At 38.5% G+C, this 18,000-nt stretch overlaps 3 protein-coding genes across 7 annotated transcripts in view; 1 reads left to right on the top strand and 2 right to left on the bottom strand.

The window, feature by feature from the left end:
- Window positions 1-4: 4 nt before the first annotated feature.
- zfyve21 (zinc finger, FYVE domain containing 21) lies at window positions 5-9,895 on the bottom strand. 2 transcript variants are annotated; one of them, XM_041276751.1, is made up of 8 exons: window positions 9,708-9,895; window positions 7,940-7,990; window positions 5,900-6,068; window positions 4,377-4,452; window positions 3,286-3,377; window positions 2,706-2,759; window positions 1,083-1,213; window positions 5-883 (listed from the first exon to the last, which is right to left on the bottom strand). In XM_041276751.1, exons 1-8 carry the CDS (start codon window positions 9,831-9,833, stop codon window positions 848-850), a joined length of 735 nt encoding a protein of 244 aa, XP_041132685.1. In that variant the 5' UTR covers window positions 9,834-9,895; the 3' UTR covers window positions 5-847. The 2 variants fall into 2 exon arrangements, with proteins under 2 accessions (XP_041132685.1, XP_041132686.1); XM_041276752.1 differs by lacking the exon at window positions 2,706-2,759 and having other exon boundaries at window positions 9,708-9,893.
- A 219-nt stretch (window positions 9,896-10,114) lies between these two features.
- Window positions 10,115-15,073, top strand: xrcc3 (X-ray repair complementing defective repair in Chinese hamster cells 3). Its single transcript, XM_041275174.1, has 7 exons — window positions 10,115-10,449; window positions 10,690-10,827; window positions 11,251-11,463; window positions 11,955-12,109; window positions 12,990-13,202; window positions 13,348-13,394; window positions 14,263-15,073. Exons 1-7 carry the CDS (start codon window positions 10,395-10,397, stop codon window positions 14,513-14,515), a joined length of 1,074 nt encoding a protein of 357 aa, XP_041131108.1. The 5' UTR covers window positions 10,115-10,394; the 3' UTR covers window positions 14,516-15,073.
- Window positions 15,074-15,278: 205 nt separating this feature from the next.
- Window positions 15,279-18,000, bottom strand: part of klc1a (kinesin light chain 1a) — a 32,663-nt gene continuing 29,941 nt past the window's right edge. For all 4 annotated transcript variants that reach the window (XM_041275170.1, XM_041275169.1, XM_041275171.1 and 1 more), the window contains one exon: window positions 15,279-18,000. This exon is cut by the window's right edge and continues 987 nt beyond it. The gene's annotated coding sequence lies outside the window, so the exon portion shown is untranslated.

Below are 18,000 nucleotides of genomic sequence, written 5' to 3'. Positions count from 1 at the left end.
GACATTGAATTCGTTTATTTTATTAAAGAAAGATGTACACACAATAAAAACAGCTCTCCATTTGTACAGGTAAAGCAGATCTATTTACAGTCTCTAATGATCACGATTAGGAACCATTAAACAATGCAACAATTCACTCAAGCCACATAACTGGCAAACCATGCGCCCCTTGTCCAAATATTTTAGAACTCAAAACTTGGTAAACACACTCTCTTTAGACTGAAGTTGGGGAAACTAGGAAGACAAATTCGATTAATGATCACAAACAATGCAGGCAAAAAGGTTGTACTCATTTGAATGAATTTCCAGCAAGAGCTTTAGGTCCTTTCTAATTAGTACACGACTGAACCTTCATAGGATGTACACAAATATTGGTTTTAATGTATTGCATGGTGTTCTCTTTCCCTACCATTTCAGGGAAGTAAAACTATTCTAATTAATCTGTATAAAGTTATTAGCAGTGCAATATTTTCTTTGAGTTACATTTAATCAATAACAAAAAACTATCAAATCTGTACTTTATCATGTAGGAAAAGAAGTTTACAGAAGTGCTACAAAAAATGCATAGGCATATAAAGGTATGTATCCTGCTGTTCTAGAAGTGTTAAAATAGTAATAATTAACCAACTTTTACAAAATTGAAAACGTAAGACTACATTTAAAGCATTAATAAACTGTATATATTGCACTAGATCCCCAGAATACTCAATAGTAATCAATTATGTAAATAAACAAGCAGGGAAAAAAAGCAAACAGAGGAGGCATTTTCAAAATACGTGTCAGACTAGAAACAATGTAATACTTGAGCAGCCTTCGTCTTCATGTCAATATATCCGCATCTCAACTGTCACTGGTCCCGCGATTCATACACAAGCTTTGCAGCCTACAGGAAAACAAAGTGAAAGTGGGTTTTTGTTTGAGGTCAGTGTTTTTCGATAGTTCTGCTGAGGTGGACTGGTTCCAGTGGTTAGAACAAAGGAATACGATCCCGGTTTCAAATACCAGCTCGGCCACAGACTTAACTGTATTAAAAAGGAAGATAGTGATAATTCTCAGTTCAGTGAGTTAATAAAATTAAATACCTTATGCATTGCTGCTAGCCATGCTGAGGCAGTCTTGTTATCTTCTCTGGCGTTCAGCTTGAGTTGCTGTAGATCCTGGGATCCCACTGCTTTATACTGAAGCAGCATGCCACTGGCACGAGAGTTACCCCCTACACAGGATTCAGAAACCAGTACAAAATACAGGATTAAAAGCAAACAAACATTCTAACAAACTGATTTCCGCACATCTTTTAACACAAGTAGTATTCACAGTCTTGTAGTTCAAGTTCTACAAAACTGAAGCCCGGCCTGTAAAATTAGGTTGAACATACAAATGAGCAGCTCAAGTTATCAAGACATTTTATAAAATAATCAATGCATGCCTAATTCAACTAAAAGGATTGGGATACCAAGCAGAAGTCATGTCTAGCTGTGTCTACAAAATGTAAAAAAAAAAAAAAAAAAAAAAAAAAGTCTGAGGAGATGAATACTTACTGTACAGCAGGTAACAAATCCACTTAAAGCGTATGCATGGAGATTAACTATAAAAAATGATCAGTAGCAGCAGAGATCTGTGTCTTTTTATATTTAACTCCTTAATTATTTTTTTTTTTGTATATGCTGATTTTTTTTTTTTGTTCAGAACCATAACATGTCAATCAACATACAACCGACTTAAGTTTTTAATATAAATGACACAAAAACAAAACCAAACATCTGCAGAGTTCTAAAAAGTGTGTAGAAGCAACACGGATAAAAAGACAACATGCATTGGTTAGTTTTAATGAGATTGCCCAAAGTAGCTGAACAGCTATTAATAATAATAATAATAATAATAATAATAATAATAATAAATAAAGCTTCAGTATATTGAACAGGACGCTAATAGTGATCAGAAGTTTTAAATTAGGAAATCCATACGATTAGCACAGGACTATCCATTATTTATATTTATCACCTGGCAATATTTTTTCATTAAATTTATATTTATTGGAAAAACTATGAATTTAAATAGCCTACTGGAGCTGTTCTGGCAAGAGGTTAGAAAAAAGGTTTCAACATAAGCAATCTGTAAATAGAATCAATTCTGTGTCATTCAAATGCCTTTGCCTGCTCTTGATATTTATCACACATGAATTACTAAGAAATAGTTTATTGAAGTTGATTTACTTTCTACCAGTCCCTGAATCTATTTGAGAGTTGCCTTTATGAATTGCTTACCATTATGTTTTTATAAATTAAAGTATCCAAGTAAAAAAGCAACAATTCGAACTGAAGAGTGTGGATGTAACCACATGGATTTATTATCTGAGAATCAACTGCATTAATCCAATCAAAATACGTAACACAACGCAGACCTTTAAAACAAACTGTTGCTATGTACTCCTAAGGACCAACACACACTATTTTAAATGTTGCAGGAATGATTCCTTACTAATTAATAGGTAATCAATAATTTGGAGCTCCTGGGTCACGTGGCAGAGACCCCAAGCAGCATGGGAATGATAGCTCAAGAGTAGAGCTCAATATGTTTGCTTTCATCCCCTCTCAATCTGCACAACCAGCGCACTGTAAAGGCCAGGCAATCTCGTTAAAGCAATGTAATGGAAGGATTAGGAGGTAGCATGGCAACGGGTTACAGCTCACAATGGCAGGGCTGACCTTCAGTAATATATTGACTCTCCAGCAGGCTGGTGTAAGTGTGAATATCTTTTTCTGCAGAGAAGACAGGCAGGCCCAAGACCATGAGAAAGAAGGATTAGTCCAAGGGGAGTCAAATCAGAAAATTACAGGATTATTTGCTTGTATCCGACAGCAGAATTGTCATATTTTGTAGCCTTGTGTGTTTTCATGTAGACCCCAATTCAATTTGCAAGTTATTACATTATCAATTTTATCTTAAATAAAAACAGACAATATAATATTACTGGGAAACCTATAACTAAAGTGAAATGACTTTGAAAACTACTGAGAATTACATTCAAGACCAAACAATAGAAATAAATGAAATCCTTTTGAAAAATACATTAAACCAACCAAATAAAAATAAAACAGTTTATTTATTTGACAGTAGTTATTATGGATTCAGTAAACCAGAAAATGTAGGAATTTAAAACAAAAAAAACACAAAAAAAGGCAGAAGGGTCTTTCAATGAATTATGAAAAGGAATCTGAAAAGTTAGCAGTGGGTGAGCTAGCCACCCTTCATACAATAGAGAGTTTTATGAACAGGGTGCTTTACCTCCGGGGGTGAACCCTTCCGTCAGGATCTGAAAACTCGAGACACGGGAGAGTTCAATCTCCAAGTGGCTGTCTCCATCGAGAAAGAGGTACCTGATGAACGATTACAAAGTGCTACTCTGTACTAAAACAGTATGAAATACAGTACATCTGTATTAAACATAAAGAAGGATTCAGGGATGGAAATGAGACTCCTGCATTGCAGATTCACTCACGCAATGTAATGCTTTTGGCCCACATGGACATTTCCTTTCTCGGGAACCCGAGATTAATGAATCAGCTTTGGAAGAAGTCTTATTTCCATCCTGGATATGTATTGTTTTACTTCAGATAAGTTCATTCATTTAGCAAATAAAAAAACAATTACACGTCTGTTTTCTCACCCAAAGCGCACAAAAAAAAAAACTGATCAAAAATGTGTCCCAGCACAGTAATTCATGGAGGTCAATTTAATGAACATACTGTTTTTAAACAGTTATATCAAGGTTTTTCTTTTGAAATCATTTCTTTCAAAATTAAAAGGCATTGTAAAGTGCTTTCCTGGCTGCAAAACAGGATGTATCCACCTGAGGGAACCACAACAACAATACAGAACCTTAATAGTGTTACAGTGCAAATAACCTGGTGGGAGGGAAAACAAAGTTTTCGTAAGCTGCCAACACCACCTTTTGGTTTGTTACTGCAGAGAAAATATACTACATTACGTGGAAACAACAACATATTAGCTACTCACCCCCCATATTAACCAATTACCTGTTTTCTGTAATTATTTAAGGTTTAGAGTTTGAGATCAACAGGTTTATAGAAAAAAAAAAAAAAAAAAGACACAAAGGATGTAAAATCAGGGGAAGTAGTGCTTCACCCCTGCAATGTAACGTGTCAATGTTTTGCATTGCCACATTCATTTATTGAAAGAAACTGGCATTTGCTCTAAGTGGGCCGGCAACTGTTTGCTTAAAATCCTTGTTCTAATGCTTCAGCCAAACATACTCAAGATGTGCTTAGGGACTGGGAAGTCATGGGATATTTCCCAATGTTTTCATAATATGAACACCCATTGCCCTCCCCAGTGAAAAACTAAATGTACCTTACCTGTGGTTGTTAGACAGCCGACAGACCATTGATTCTGATTTCTCCGAGGTGCCCAAAGTCACAGTAAAATTGGCACCTTTGAAATGGAAAACAAGACAGTAACAGGTCAGCAAACAGAGAAGATACAACTGAATTTCCAAAATACAATGACTTCTTTATTGAGCAGGGTCAAAATCCACAAACCAAATTATTTAAGTAACAAGCAGATATCCCAGTTGGCATTTCCACTGGGATCAGTTTGCCCGTTACAGTACCGTAAGAAAGAATGAGGACCCAGAAGTCTCTTGGCTTAGCTAATGCAGTAAGCGTGTGCAGTAACTGAGGGTCTCAGCATGGTTAATGGGAGCCACTAGACCAAACCTTGCCTCACAGATTCTACCAGATTCCAAGCAGGTCAGAAAAGCTTTTGGAAAAACTGTTTCTGTCCAACAGATATGCAACTGAAATTATAGTCAGAAGGCTCGTCATTTTAAAAGGTCTTATCAGAGCACTCAGCCTCTAAAGTCCAAAAGTCCACAGAGCCAGTACATTGATTTGACAGTCTGAAGGCAGGAAAACCCCTTCTTTTCAACTACAGGTTGAACTGCCTTACCATTAAGCATCATTTATAACAAAAAATAAACCTTTGTTTAGTTGGCAAAAAAACTAAATATACCAACCCCAAAATCACCTTATCTTCATGTGTTATGTTCCTTAGGGATGAAATAGAAATGTAATAAGTTTTTTATGCTGTAAATCGCTTTTGTAGCAGCTTTGATTGGTGGCAGGAACTTGGCTTTATGTAGAAAGCACTTGTTAGCGACATTTCAAGAAACTTTAGTTTCCAGAAATATTGGATTACAAAGTATTTAATAATTACATCAATAAACAACTAAAAGTATAATTAGCACAACATTTGTGATTACAGTACATTGTGCCATGCTGCACTGCCAGGATCCTAGCCCAGTTTTTTAATTTTTTTACTTTGCACAAACTAAGTGTTCATTTATGTGCATCATCCATAACTAAAACAACCAATAGTGGCAAATAATACAGACTAAAAGAAACTTGATAAGCTCAATGACAAATGTTTCAACTGTAAGTCTCTCAGCGTCTTCATTCTCAGGGTAAAAATGCCAATCCTGTGCAGCAATATCTATTCATGGTAGAAGTCTGGAAAAAACATAAAATCTGTGTTAATTTAAAAAGAAAAACATTAAATTAAAAACAGATGAAAATGAGTGATTTGGTTAGTCATCTGGAAATGTACTGAAGTGTTTTGTGTCTGAATCGGAGAAAAAGAACAGAGTAAGGACGAGATAATGTGTGGGATCAGTTCCTCCCCATGAGATGTTACAGCAATAGCTTAACAGGCACCCTCCTGAGAGGCACACTTGTACAATCATTGCACAGTCAGCATACGCTCTGAGAGAAACCTGGCCTCCTTACACAAGGTCATCTGCATGCGATTGCGGCAGGAGAGAAATAGAAATTCCCAACACTGACACCTCCAGGAGCCCGGGCCTGCCTCCAGCAATTCTTACCGTTCATGAGCACTTTGATCTGCTTGTCGTAGAACTCCATCTCCTTCTGTGAGACAAGGCTGCATTCTGCACACTGCCGGACCGGGTCCACAAAGCACATCCGAGGGAGAAGCACTTTCTTACTGCAGCACTTGTCACAGAAACACTTCCCACAGCGCCTACAGTGATGCTGCCAAAGAAAATAAATACAATTATACTCCAGTTAGTAGAATGGATTTCAATAAAAAAAATAAATAAATAACCACACAAACAGAATCCAGAGATATCAGGCACCTATATTACTGAAGCCCAAGTCAGTTAAAAGTCTGAAATGAGTATAACACGGTGTTAGAACACTGGCCTAAGTATAAAAGTGTCTTTGTTAGATGTTCTCCGAGTTAACAATCATGTTACCTAATTAACCTTTAATTATTCCAATTATTGTTAACAGATAAGGGTCCATGATTACTATAAATATAGGTAGTATAGGCACAAGTTTGTCATTCCTAAATGTAAGGGAGCAGAAAATGGCAAAATACGCTCAGTTAAGCAAAGAAAAAAGACAAAGTCTGTAATTAAGAAATAAAGGTCAATCTTTAAGACAAATCGCAAGAACTTTGCAAGTGTCTGTAACTGCTGTGGCCAAGACCATCAAACGATTTGAAGAAACTGGCACTCATGAGGACCGAACAAGGTCAGACAGGCCAAGGGTGACCTCAGAATCAGAGAAGAAGTTAATTCGAGTCACAAGTCTGCGAAACCAATGATTAACTGCCCCTGAAATACTAGTTCAGCTAAATGCTACTAGAAGTACAGATGTTTCAACATCAACTGTTCAGAGGAGATTGAGTGAAGCTGGACTAACTGGAAGAATTGCTGCAAAGAAACCTTTGTTAAGAGTGCAGAATAAGAGGAAGAGACTTGCCTGGGCCAAAAAACACAGAAAGTGGATGTCTGAAGAGTGGAAATCGGTCTTATGGACCGATGAGTCAAAATTTGAAATATCTGGGTCCAACCGCCGAGTATTTGTAAGATGCAGAGAGGGTGAGCGCATGAGTTCTCCAGGTGTGGTTCCCACTGTCAAGCACGGAGGAGGCAGTGTCATGGTCTGGGGTTGCTTTGCTGGTGACAGAGTTGGTGATCTTTACCAAGTCCATGGCAAGCTCAACCAGCATGGCTATCATAACATACTTCAGAGGCATGCCATTCCATCAGGATTATGGCTAGTTGGGCAGTACTTTATTCTTCAGCAAGATAATGACCCAAAACACACCTCAAAGTTGTGCAAGAACTATCTGGTGAAGAAGGAAAGTGAAGGACAACTCAATCTAATGACCTGGCCTGCCCAGTCTCCAGACCTCAATCCCATAGAACTTGTATGGGACGAACTGGACAGAAGACTCAAAGCAAAGCTACCCACAAGTGCCCTGCATCTCTGGGAATTGCTGCAGAAGAGCTGGGAAGACATGTTGGGCGATTTCCTGCTGAAATTTGTTAACCGAATGCCTTGTATTTGTGAAGCTGTTATTAAGGCAAAGGGTGGCTATTTTGAGGAATCCAAGATTTAGAGATTTCTGAAAAAAAAATCAACAAGTGTACTCAAACTTTTGACTGGTACTGTGTGTGTGTGTGTGTGTGTGTGTGTGTGTGTGTGTGTGTGTATATATATATATATATATATATATATATATACACACACATATATATATATATATATATATATCTATAATATATATAATATATATATATATTATATATACACACACACACACACAGGGTTGAAAAATTAAACAAAAGATGAATGAAATCAAGGCAGGTCTTCAACTTGTTAGTTGATGTGTTAGACACTGCAGACACACAGATGCAAGGTGAGGGTCCCTACTGGTCTGGGTTGATGACTCACTCCATAAGCACTCATACATCTTTTCAATGTGTTGCATTAACATACAACACAGCAAATACAGTGTTTACAGACAGCTTCATAGCATTCGTTTTAAAGATGTTGATTTATTTAAATGAATAGAAACAAAAAAAATATGTACACAAATACAGGTTACTTACCTTCCTTGTGAGGAAGTCAAACTTTGTGTCGCACTGCATGCATCTTGGACACTAGACAAAGTATAAGATATACAAAAGTTTTAAAAAATTGAAATTGTCCAAAAAACCCTTATAAAAAACATTTCCATCAAAAAAAAGTCACAGCTGTCAAAACTTTTTTTTTTTTTTTTTTTTTTTTTTTTTTAAAAAGCCGTTTAATTTCAATAAACAGACTCAACACCCAGAGGACCATGTGGATTCCCCACCCCACATGACTGGACTACAGTGCTGTGAAGCTGTGGAAATCTGGCAGGAGATAATGGCTTCCTATCACATGGCAGCACTACAACACGTTTTAGGATAAAAACAAGGGTGTTTACCATTTCACTGCCACGTCACGTGGAACAGTCATGCAATCGGTCCTGGTTTTCCTTTATTACAGCCAAAAGAGCTGATCCTGTATAATGCTTTATTTTGACAACAGTCGTGATAACCCGTCTTTTAAATGCACATACAATACTTGTCAACCCCAGACATGCTCAACACTGTCAGCCAAACAAAACCACTGCGTGACTGACACAATCTGACAGATGAAACTGTCCTAGCAAAACGTAAACATTTACTTGTTCTGTAACTTGATGTAACAATCACTCGCTGGTACGAAAATGTCAGGCCGGTTGTCTAGAACAAAGTCTGTATTATACAATATTACAACCAGCCTTTAGTAACTGTACCATATCTATAAAACAAACAGCAACAAAATGGTCTTGCAGGTACTGAAAACTAAAATATCAAGGACAGCTATCAATCGAAAAATAAACAGCTCAAAAAAGGAATTATCCATCATTTGCACAGCTGCAGGCAGTTACAGTTACAGTAGGGGGTGCAACGTGTGCTACAGTAGCATTTAGTCGCTAAACCCTTTAAGCCAATCAGCTTAGAGACACTGTTCGCATTGACAATGTCACTTTCTGCATTGACAGTATTTTAAATGCGCTTCCATATACGTACTAGAACTAAAACAAAAGGATGCGAGAAAAACTCTTGCTCAGTTTAAGGGACCCACTAAAAGGTACAATTTTTAAGTGTGAACTACTGGAGGAAAAAAAAACACATGGTTCATTATAAAGGAATATTTACGACAAATAAATAATACGTGCAGGTGGAATTATTGCGCAATGTGAGTGAGTGACGACATTCCAAGTCTTAAATCTGCTTAAAAGTTATCCACACCCATGCACGGTTTAGGACACTCCCAATTCCCTTAATTGTGCTTGTAAATTAAAAAATGTAACATAGTCTTCTTTGGTAATGTTACAAACCAACATATAACAAAATCAGACTTGTTTCCCCATTAACACAGTAACATGCATGTATGTCTTGCAATGTTAAAAACTTATCACTCTCAGCGGGGACTTCTGTGTTCGTTCGTTCTGTGAACAACAAACGTTTTTGCATTGCTGAACCTAAGGGCGTTTATCTACAAACCACTTGCTTCGTAGTGTTTAATGTAGTCACAGCAAAGACATTCGTGTACACTACGTTTATTATAAAACACACAATTAATACCCTGTGCGTGTGTCAGCTATACGATTACACTGTTCAGGTCCTTACCTGAAAGTAAATATAAAACATTACAGGATATATTTCATTTTGTTGACTGGGGTTTCTTTTTTAAGGGACGGGTCATCTCCATCAGCTACAAAAATACAAAGACAGACTCCGTGTCCAGCTGCCTGCGCGTCGGGGTATGCACTAAACTCCCCAACCCCTCCGGGGCAGGCCTCACCTCTTTATCTGGCACCCACTGCGGCTCGTCCAGGGAGAAGGGGCTGCTGAAGGCTCCGTTCTCCGGTATCATACGAAGTCCGCTCGGGCTGCGGACCAGCTTTTTGCCATCAGGCACGGAGGACATTTTTAGTAAAATTCACTCCTCCCCGCCCGCAAACTTACACCGCTTACAAACTGGCAGCGTCTCGGGCCAATTGAAAAATCAAATAGGCCTTGCGCCCCAGCACACGTGCCCATTTTATTGATTGGCAGAGGAACAACCAATTGCTATCCCTGTTTGGAGTTCTAGAACCAGTCCTTGGTGGCATGTCATAAGGCACCGCCTTAAAATATAAGAGACACGGCTGCCTTTACCATGTTTTTTTCTAAAGAGGGAAGTAACATTCTTCTTCAGAGAACGCGTACTGTATTTGATTTTAACTTGAAAGAACATTATCCATTCAGTAGATATAATTTATTCGGTCAAATCTTATAGATTTATTTGCACTTTATTTTGTTCGCGACATTATTTAGTTTTAATGAAGCTGTATTCGTTTAACTCCCCTTTAACCTGTACGAAGTGGAAGAGTCTGCACAAAGGCGGGATGTTTTGGAAGTAGAAAACAGGTTTGGCAGAAGCGGACTGGGGTGCTTTACTCAGTCAAAAGGAAAGATAAATCTGGGTGTAGTTGCAGTAGTGCAGAGTATGGACTGGGATCAGGTAGAGCTGAACCCCAAAGTGGTACACGCTGTTAAGAGAGGTACGTATATACATGTTTACGGCTCCCCCGTGTATTTACACCATGGCCTTGTACTGTACCTTTATATGGGACTTTACAGTTTGAAATGCAGAAATACAGTTTGCTAATCAATTGATGTTGTAATACGTGTGTTTGCTTGACAGTGATTCAGCACACTTTCACGTAGTGTTTGTTTTCCCATGCGTGTTTATTACATTTCAAGTGGCTATATTAGCCCTCATTTCTTTCTCTTGTTTCTAGCAAATGTGAAAACATTCCGGGAGGTTTTGAGTCTATCTGGTCCCGACTTGCAGAGACTGACCAAGCTGTCTCAAGCTGATGTGCATCACTTGCAGAAAACAGTGGCTGCTGCAATACAGGGAGACCCAGCAGTGACAGGTATCCTGAGCAAAGAAATACAAGTCACTCAGACCAGAAAATACTGGATTGACTGATTTCCCACACGTGATTTTGATATTATCTATCTATCTATCTATCTATCTATCTATCTATCTATCTATCTATCTATCTATCTATCTATCTATCTATCTATATATATATATATATATATATATATATATATATATAATCACACACACACACACACACACACCTACAGAAACAAGAATTAAACCTGCATGTGTAAAGCATAAAAATAAGTAAACGGGAGTCATTTCTTGACAGTTGTAACACTGACGGTATAATTCATCAGTATGGAGACTGAAATGCAAAGATATTGATGACTTTTACAGTACGTTACTTTTTCTCGGCATGACCCACAGCCTTCTGTTATTGTGGTAAAATTGCATTCTGTTTTGTCAGCTCTGCAGCTGTATCGGGGAGAATGCCCCTTTCTGGACCAGCGCCAGAAGCTGAGTCTGGGCTGCCCTGTCATGGACTCTCTGCTGAGGGGGGGTATCCCCCTGCTGGGTATCGTAGAGATAGCTGGGGAGAGCTCAGCCGGCAAGACCCAGATCTGCATGCAGCTCTGCTTGTCAGTGCAATATCCCCGGAAATACGGTGGCCTGGAGGCAGGTAAGTTCAACGCAAACACGTCATCCAAAAACATACAGCTAAAATAGTGTTCACATTTGAATAATATTTCGGACTTCCATTCTGGAGTCTGCAGATGTGGTGTTATTATTATTATTGTTGCTCCTAAATTCTGCCATGCTGAAAACCTGTCCAGCCTCTACATCTGAAGTATGTATTGTGCGCTTTGATTTCTCCATTTGGGAACCCTGATATCATTTGTTCAGGGATGGAAATAAGGCTTGTATTGTATAGTTGTTTCAACCATTCCAGGTGTTTCTATGAGCTTGATTAGCCACAGTTAATAGGTAGCAAGGAATGGATCAAATGGAGTCTTATTTCCACCCTTAGTTGTTGCATCCCTACACTGGAAATCCAAAGTTTTACTAGTATGCTGTGTATTTGAACAGTGCTGTGAAACTGTATTACACATTTAAAGTACTAGTGCAATAACAAGAGCAGACTGACTGCTGAGAGCTGTTTTCTGTCTGCAGGGGCTGTCTACATCTGCACAGAAGATACTTTCCCAACCAAGCGTTTACAGCAGATGAGCAGTCTACAGCACAAGCTCAGGCCGGAGGTCCCGGCTGATGTTCTTAAGAGCATAACATTTTGCGACAACATCTATGTCGAACATGCAGGAGACGTGGTTGGTAACATGATTTTCTTTAATTTTAGCTTTGTGCTGTCTGCTATTTCATAATGTTTTTTTTTTGGTTAAGGACTGAACAACAAAGACAAACTGTCACCTCCAGTAGATCAACATTTAATTATTTGTAGGTCTCTTGTCTGGAAAGGTAAGAGTTGCTTGTCTGGGGTGCGTTCACAGGCATGGAAATAAGACTCCTATTGCATAGCAGTTTTACACATTCAAGTTTTTATTACGAGCTTTATTAGCCACAGTGTATAGGTAACAAGATCCATTGTGTCTTATTAAACTCATGGTAAAACCAGGAATGGATCAAACTGCTATGCAAGGGGAGTCTTATTTCCATCCCTGCATACATATTACCAGTTAAAATACTAGAACAGGTGCATGAGGGTTGACTAGCTGTAGATCTGCAGGGGTATCCCAGTCAAGACTGGAGGCAACCATGACATAGGGAAAGCTCTCAGTATCTGCATTTAATCTATAGAAGATCATCAGGAGTGGTGAGGGGATGCACTGGCCTTTAATCTCCCAAGGGTTACGGAGGAAAACTGACTGGGGTTAGTTCACCTCGCTTCAGAGCCCTCCTACTGGTCATGAGTCCAGACAGAGACTCCAGGGCCTCTTAGCTTTGTAACAGCCATTGTTTAGGTTATGCTGCTGAAAAGAGGCAATTGGCTTGACGACAGGAACAGTGATTGATGTTTATGGGGGCTTGCAGGACACACAGCCACTATCTAAACAGTGTAAGATTTAAATGCATACATTTTAGAAAAGTACTCCACTTGTAAGAGAGTGAGATTTACATTAAGGTGCAGACTCATTATGAGTTTTTTTTTTTTTTTTTTTTTTTTTTTTTTCCCACCCCTCGGTGTTGCAGGACTCGCTGAATGTCTGTATCTCTAAGCGGGTTCCGATCCTGCTCTCCAGAGGACTGGTGCGCCTGGTCGTGGTTGATTCTATAGCAGCTCTGTTCCGCTGTGAGTTTGAAGCCAAGGACGCGCTCCTGAGAGCCAAGCATCTGCTAGCATTCGGAGCCACCCTTCACAGCCTGAGCCACAGATTCAAGACACCCATTGTCTGTGTTAATCAGGTAGCGTCCTGTATAGAAAATGATGCAAAGACTCTGCAAAATTTTATTTGTATCTTTTTGTTTATTTACATTTTTTTAAATACCATTCTATACTGATTTGAAGTGTAGGGTGCTCTGCCTGTTATGCTGACTTGTTTGTTTTTAGGTTGCAGATGCAGTTGCTGACTCTGATTTGGCACAGAGCAATTTTGGGTAAGTGTGTTCTCTTTGTAAATTGGCTACTGTGCTTGTATTTGCAGCAGCAGAATCAGCCAGGCTGTCAAGTCCAGAGAACAGCGATCTGTTTGAATTGCTTTAATGTTTGAATTCCAGGGTCCAGAGATTTCTTGTGCAATGTTCATTAAAGTTTTTTGTTTGTTTGTTTTAATTTAATGCATTGTTGCACATATCACTGCTGCCTTGGATAAACAGCTATTATATTGTGCAGCAATGTCAAAAACCAGACTATTGCAATCAAAACTATCACTGTTGATTGTACTGTAATACCCCAGTTATGATTGGATTGTTCAAATGCATTTTAATGCATCTAATGGCCTCAGTAGAATTTGGATTCAAGTAGCTTAATGGGCTGGTGCCAGCTGTCTCCTTTCCAGTGCCTGATAATGCTGATGAAGGAGAGGTGTGATAATTATATGCAACTGTGAGCGGCAAATTAGACTGTTTTGTGGAGCAAAGCACACATATTCCCTCTTAGGAATCCTTAAGATTGCCCTTCACATAACCTTTGAATGAATAAGGAAGATGCTGCCTAGAAATAACTGCTGAGCATTGCTGGTTAACAGCAAAGCACCCACCCCCCCGAAGCGATGATTCTGAAAGTTTTGTCAGAAGACTTAATTTTAACTTGCTGACTGTCAGTCAGAATTCATTAAGGGGGAGCAGACTGGGTCAGGTCATTGCTAATGCATGTGTCTTACACCGAGAGTAGGTGTAAGGAGGGGGCTACCTCAGTTAAGTTCCTTCTCTCTTAAAAGTCCAAATAGATTTGTGATCAGCTGAATATTTAGACTTCCTTTTGTAGTAAGTCGTATTTGTATAGTTTGAGTTCTATATTGAACAGGTTTCTGGACAAGAAGGTGCTGCCGACTTTGGGGATCACGTGGTCCAACCAGCTGCTGATCAGACTGATGGTGAGCCGGACTCGGTCCTCGCTGCAGGAGTGGTTGCCGGGCCTCGCGGCTCAGCCCTGGCAGCTGGGCAGTGTTCTTCGCACGATGGAGGTGGTGTTCGCCCCGCATCTCCCGCAGTCCTTCTGCTACTACACTGTCAGCATAGACGGAGTCCGAGGCGTAAAGGGAGAGCCTGCATCATAGCCTTTGGAGGGGGCTTTACTCAGGCTTAAAGTGACCCTGTTGTGGGACAGCAGTGGCTCCTGTCAAAGCCTCCATGGGTCTTTTTAGAAGCATAACTCTGCCAGTGACTTAGGTGCCCTAATGCATGAGCTATGCACACTTTTTAGTTACACTGCATTCTAGTTTGGCTTAGAGAGGGCAGCTCTCTTAAACATCTTAGTTCTGTTTCATGAACATACTACCTGGAACATGCATGCAAAGGTACAGTTATTAATATGAAAATACTGTGCATCTTACTGTTGTGAGTTTTAGGTCTTAGATGGAGAGGGTATGCCAGTCTACGCTACTTTATGCCAAAATCAGACTGCACAGAGAGGCAGAGCTTCCAGTTCTGTAGGTGTCTCAAGGCATTCTACAAAGAGCATGAATACATTTTAATTCTTTGTCCCTAAAAATGTGCTGTTTAACTATGGATGTTAAACAACTTTCCAAAATCAAGCAAAACTGTAATGTTTGCACTGTAATTTTAGACTGAATTCTTGGTTTTTGTTTTTTAAATTAAATGATTTTTTTTTTTTTAGTAACCACAATGGTATTGAAATAATTATTTTATCCAAACTAAATAAATAATACTAAGCGGGAAGTACTTTGGATCTGTAGCATATCTTTAGTTGTAATTAAAAAATTCTATATTTCCCAAATTAATAGAAAAAAAGAACCAAAAATAAAACATGCAGTTCTAAAAAGGGCAGCATGGATACAGAATACTACAGTAAGCATTCAATGTATTTTTAAAATTTATATTTTGATATTTCCTTTGTACATTTGCAACATAAATACTTCAACACAGTTCAAACAGTGTAACCAGAACACCTTTCTAAATGTATACACTTGAGTTATCAGACAGCTTGAAGATTTGTTCCAGAAGTGCGCTGTCTACATTGCACAGCACAGCACAGCACATGCAATGCCAAAGCCTTGACGTGATCACATTGTCTTTAGTCACACATGTACACTACTGTTGCATTTTCTTTATGGGTAATGTACTGATACATTTTTTTTTGTAAGTCATTTTATGATTTTCAGCTTTTCATCAACAGATGACTGCAGACTCTAAGTATCTGTTGTGTAGTAACATTCACTGACCTTTAGACTCAGCAGGCCTCTTTGTAGACTGCTTATACCAAGCACTTATTCCTCCTGTTCTTTACACCATAATGTAAGGAAACATAACCATTGTAAACATCATTACCCAGCATTACATTCCTACTTCCACACCCCATTGTCAACATTCATTGTCTCCTGTCTTCTTTCTTTAATAATTCAAATTAATAAATTTATAGTGACGAATGCCGGGGCTTTGCACTCAGATGTGTATTAGCACCTTGGTTTGCTACAATATATTCTGTTCAGACTCCCTGGGTTTTTAAATCCTACCTTTGATTAAGTTTCACTTTTTGAAAATAGCATAGCCCAGGCTTCTCAGTTTTCTTTGGAGTTCTAGAAACCCAAGCAGATTGCTATGATGAGCCAATACACCCCATTGACACTGAATATTATTGCTGTTAGTGTGGCTGCTCCCCCCAACCTGTCCTCTAGGTTTGAGTTCTGCCCTGTTTGCATGGGTTTCCCTGTTATCTGTGTTGTGCTGTGCTTTCCTGGTAGAGTTTAGAAGAGCTTGTCAACTCCACGTTTCATGATTCCCATCTTGAAGTGTATTTTGTTCAACTTTGCGCAATCCACAAAACTGGACTGATTATGGGCAATGTATTATAAATACACTCATGAAACCTGAGTAAGTATTCTATGTGTTACTGTATCACTTAATGATACACCTTACAGCTAGTTCTTATGCTAATAAACGTCAATTAAAATATCCCTAAGCTTGTTTTTCCATTGAAATCCATGGTGGGAACTGCATTCAGCCTTAATGATGAAGGTGAATCCGAGCCACTACAATATCAAGTTCACCTCTGCTATGTGAACTCGCTGCATCAGAATACAGGCAGCTCCCTTGCAGTTAAGCCCACTGCAAAAAAACATGACTGTTTACATTTTTGAGACAGCCAAATAATAAGATCAGAATACAGACACCATTTAAAAGCAAATCCAAATCACTATGTAACAGCTAGTACAATAGAGACCTCCCCAATGCTAAATATATTACATAAACAGTAAGGCTTGATAGTGTATTTGTATAGTATATAGTTATGCAATAATATTCATCTTCCATACTAACATCTGAGAATTTGAGAAGGTTTTGATATCTCTTAGCATTATAACACGGCTTTACTATAACAATCCAACTCTAGGAAAGGCTTACATTTCTAACCACACTGGATTAAGGTTTTATTGCTAAATATTTATTACCACTGATGGTTCTTTTAACAGTTACTCCTAAATAACATTTCACAGCTATTGCTGAAACCATTGCAAATCTTTTTTAATGACATTAATTTCCTACAGGGCTTCTTTCTGGATAGTTATTCCTGGTCTAACTATTCAGAAGGATAATAGCCACCAATCAATAGTATGGAAATACAACATTATTGCAGGCCATTATTTAAATGAGGTAACTGCCAGACTCCCTGCGATACAAAAGGCACCCTCAACCATTAGCAGTGTCATAATTGTTGGCTATATTGCTAAAGAACTACCTCTAGATACAGAACCAGAGAATCACGTGCAAGGACGAATATCCTTAAAGCAACAGTGCCTATTCAGAGTTAAACAAAACTAGGACTAAAAAGTAAACGGCACTGAAATGAAGCCTACCTTGAATTACTTATCCTTACAAACAGCAATATGCTAAACACTAAAAAAATACATAGGATGGTTTCGAAGACCCCAGTCTGTACTAATCTTGGACTGCGTATCGGCACAAGGTAAGGAAATCCAAGATTTGTGCTGATCATGGTCTGTGAATCCAGCCTAGAAGCTAAAACGCTAATTAGTTATGTGGTAGCAATATGTTATAGTTTTAAAACAATTATGTAAAAAAAGTACAATTTTCTTTTTTTTTTTTTTTGTTTTGAATATACTACTTTTATAATAATAAATTAATAAAAAGAAAAAAAAAGCACAGAAAAGCTGATCATTTTAATGAGTAGAGTGGAACCGGGGTTGCAGGATGACCACAAGTAAACAGTGCACTGTTTAAACTGTGCAACTATTCCTTACAATGAGACTCTTAATTACATGTGGATTCAAAACTGGTGATGATGGTACACAGCCACAACTATGCATGCAACTAACCCTGACCTGGACACTCAAATAAAAGAATACAAACATAAAACCATTTTCTTTTACAGCAATATGCATTAGAAAATAACAGGATCCTATATAGAAACCGATGCCTCGTCATACTGTATGTTAAATGAGCAGTCCTCTACCAACAGCATCTAACATCTCTATTTGTATTGTTACAAACAAGAACAGCTTCTTCTATTTAAACATAGCTAGCAGTTTATTTTGCTTGCAATGATCCAGCTTTGTTAAGCACGATA

The sequence above is a fragment of the Polyodon spathula genome, chromosome 17 (assembly GCF_017654505.1).
Source record: "Polyodon spathula isolate WHYD16114869_AA chromosome 17, ASM1765450v1, whole genome shotgun sequence".
NCBI classification, from domain to species: Eukaryota; Metazoa; Chordata; class Actinopteri; order Acipenseriformes; family Polyodontidae; genus Polyodon; species Polyodon spathula.
The sequence above is the reverse complement of the archived record's forward strand: the minus strand, read 5'-3'. Positions and strand labels throughout refer to the sequence as shown.

Bases quoted from the DNA above. Each gene is read 5' to 3' on its own strand.
- zfyve21 (XM_041276751.1), bottom strand. From the start codon at position 9,833: ATGTCCTCCGTGCCTGATGGCAAAAAGCTGGTCCGCAGCCCGAGCGGA. The intron at 7,991-9,707 runs GTGAGGCCTGCC...TACTTTGTCTAG, and splicing joins AGTGGGTGCCAGATAAAGAG to TGTCCAAGATGCATGCAGTG. The intron at 6,069-7,939 runs GTAAGTAACCTG...TTTCTTTGGCAG, and splicing joins TTGACTTCCTCACAAGGAAG to CATCACTGTAGGCGCTGTGG.
- xrcc3 (XM_041275174.1), top strand. From the start codon at position 10,395: ATGGACTGGGATCAGGTAGAGCTGAACCCCAAAGTGGTACACGCTGTT. The intron at 10,450-10,689 runs GTACGTATATAC...TCTTGTTTCTAG, and splicing joins GGTACACGCTGTTAAGAGAG to CAAATGTGAAAACATTCCGG. The intron at 12,110-12,989 runs GTTGGTAACATG...TCGGTGTTGCAG, and splicing joins TCGAACATGCAGGAGACGTG to GACTCGCTGAATGTCTGTAT.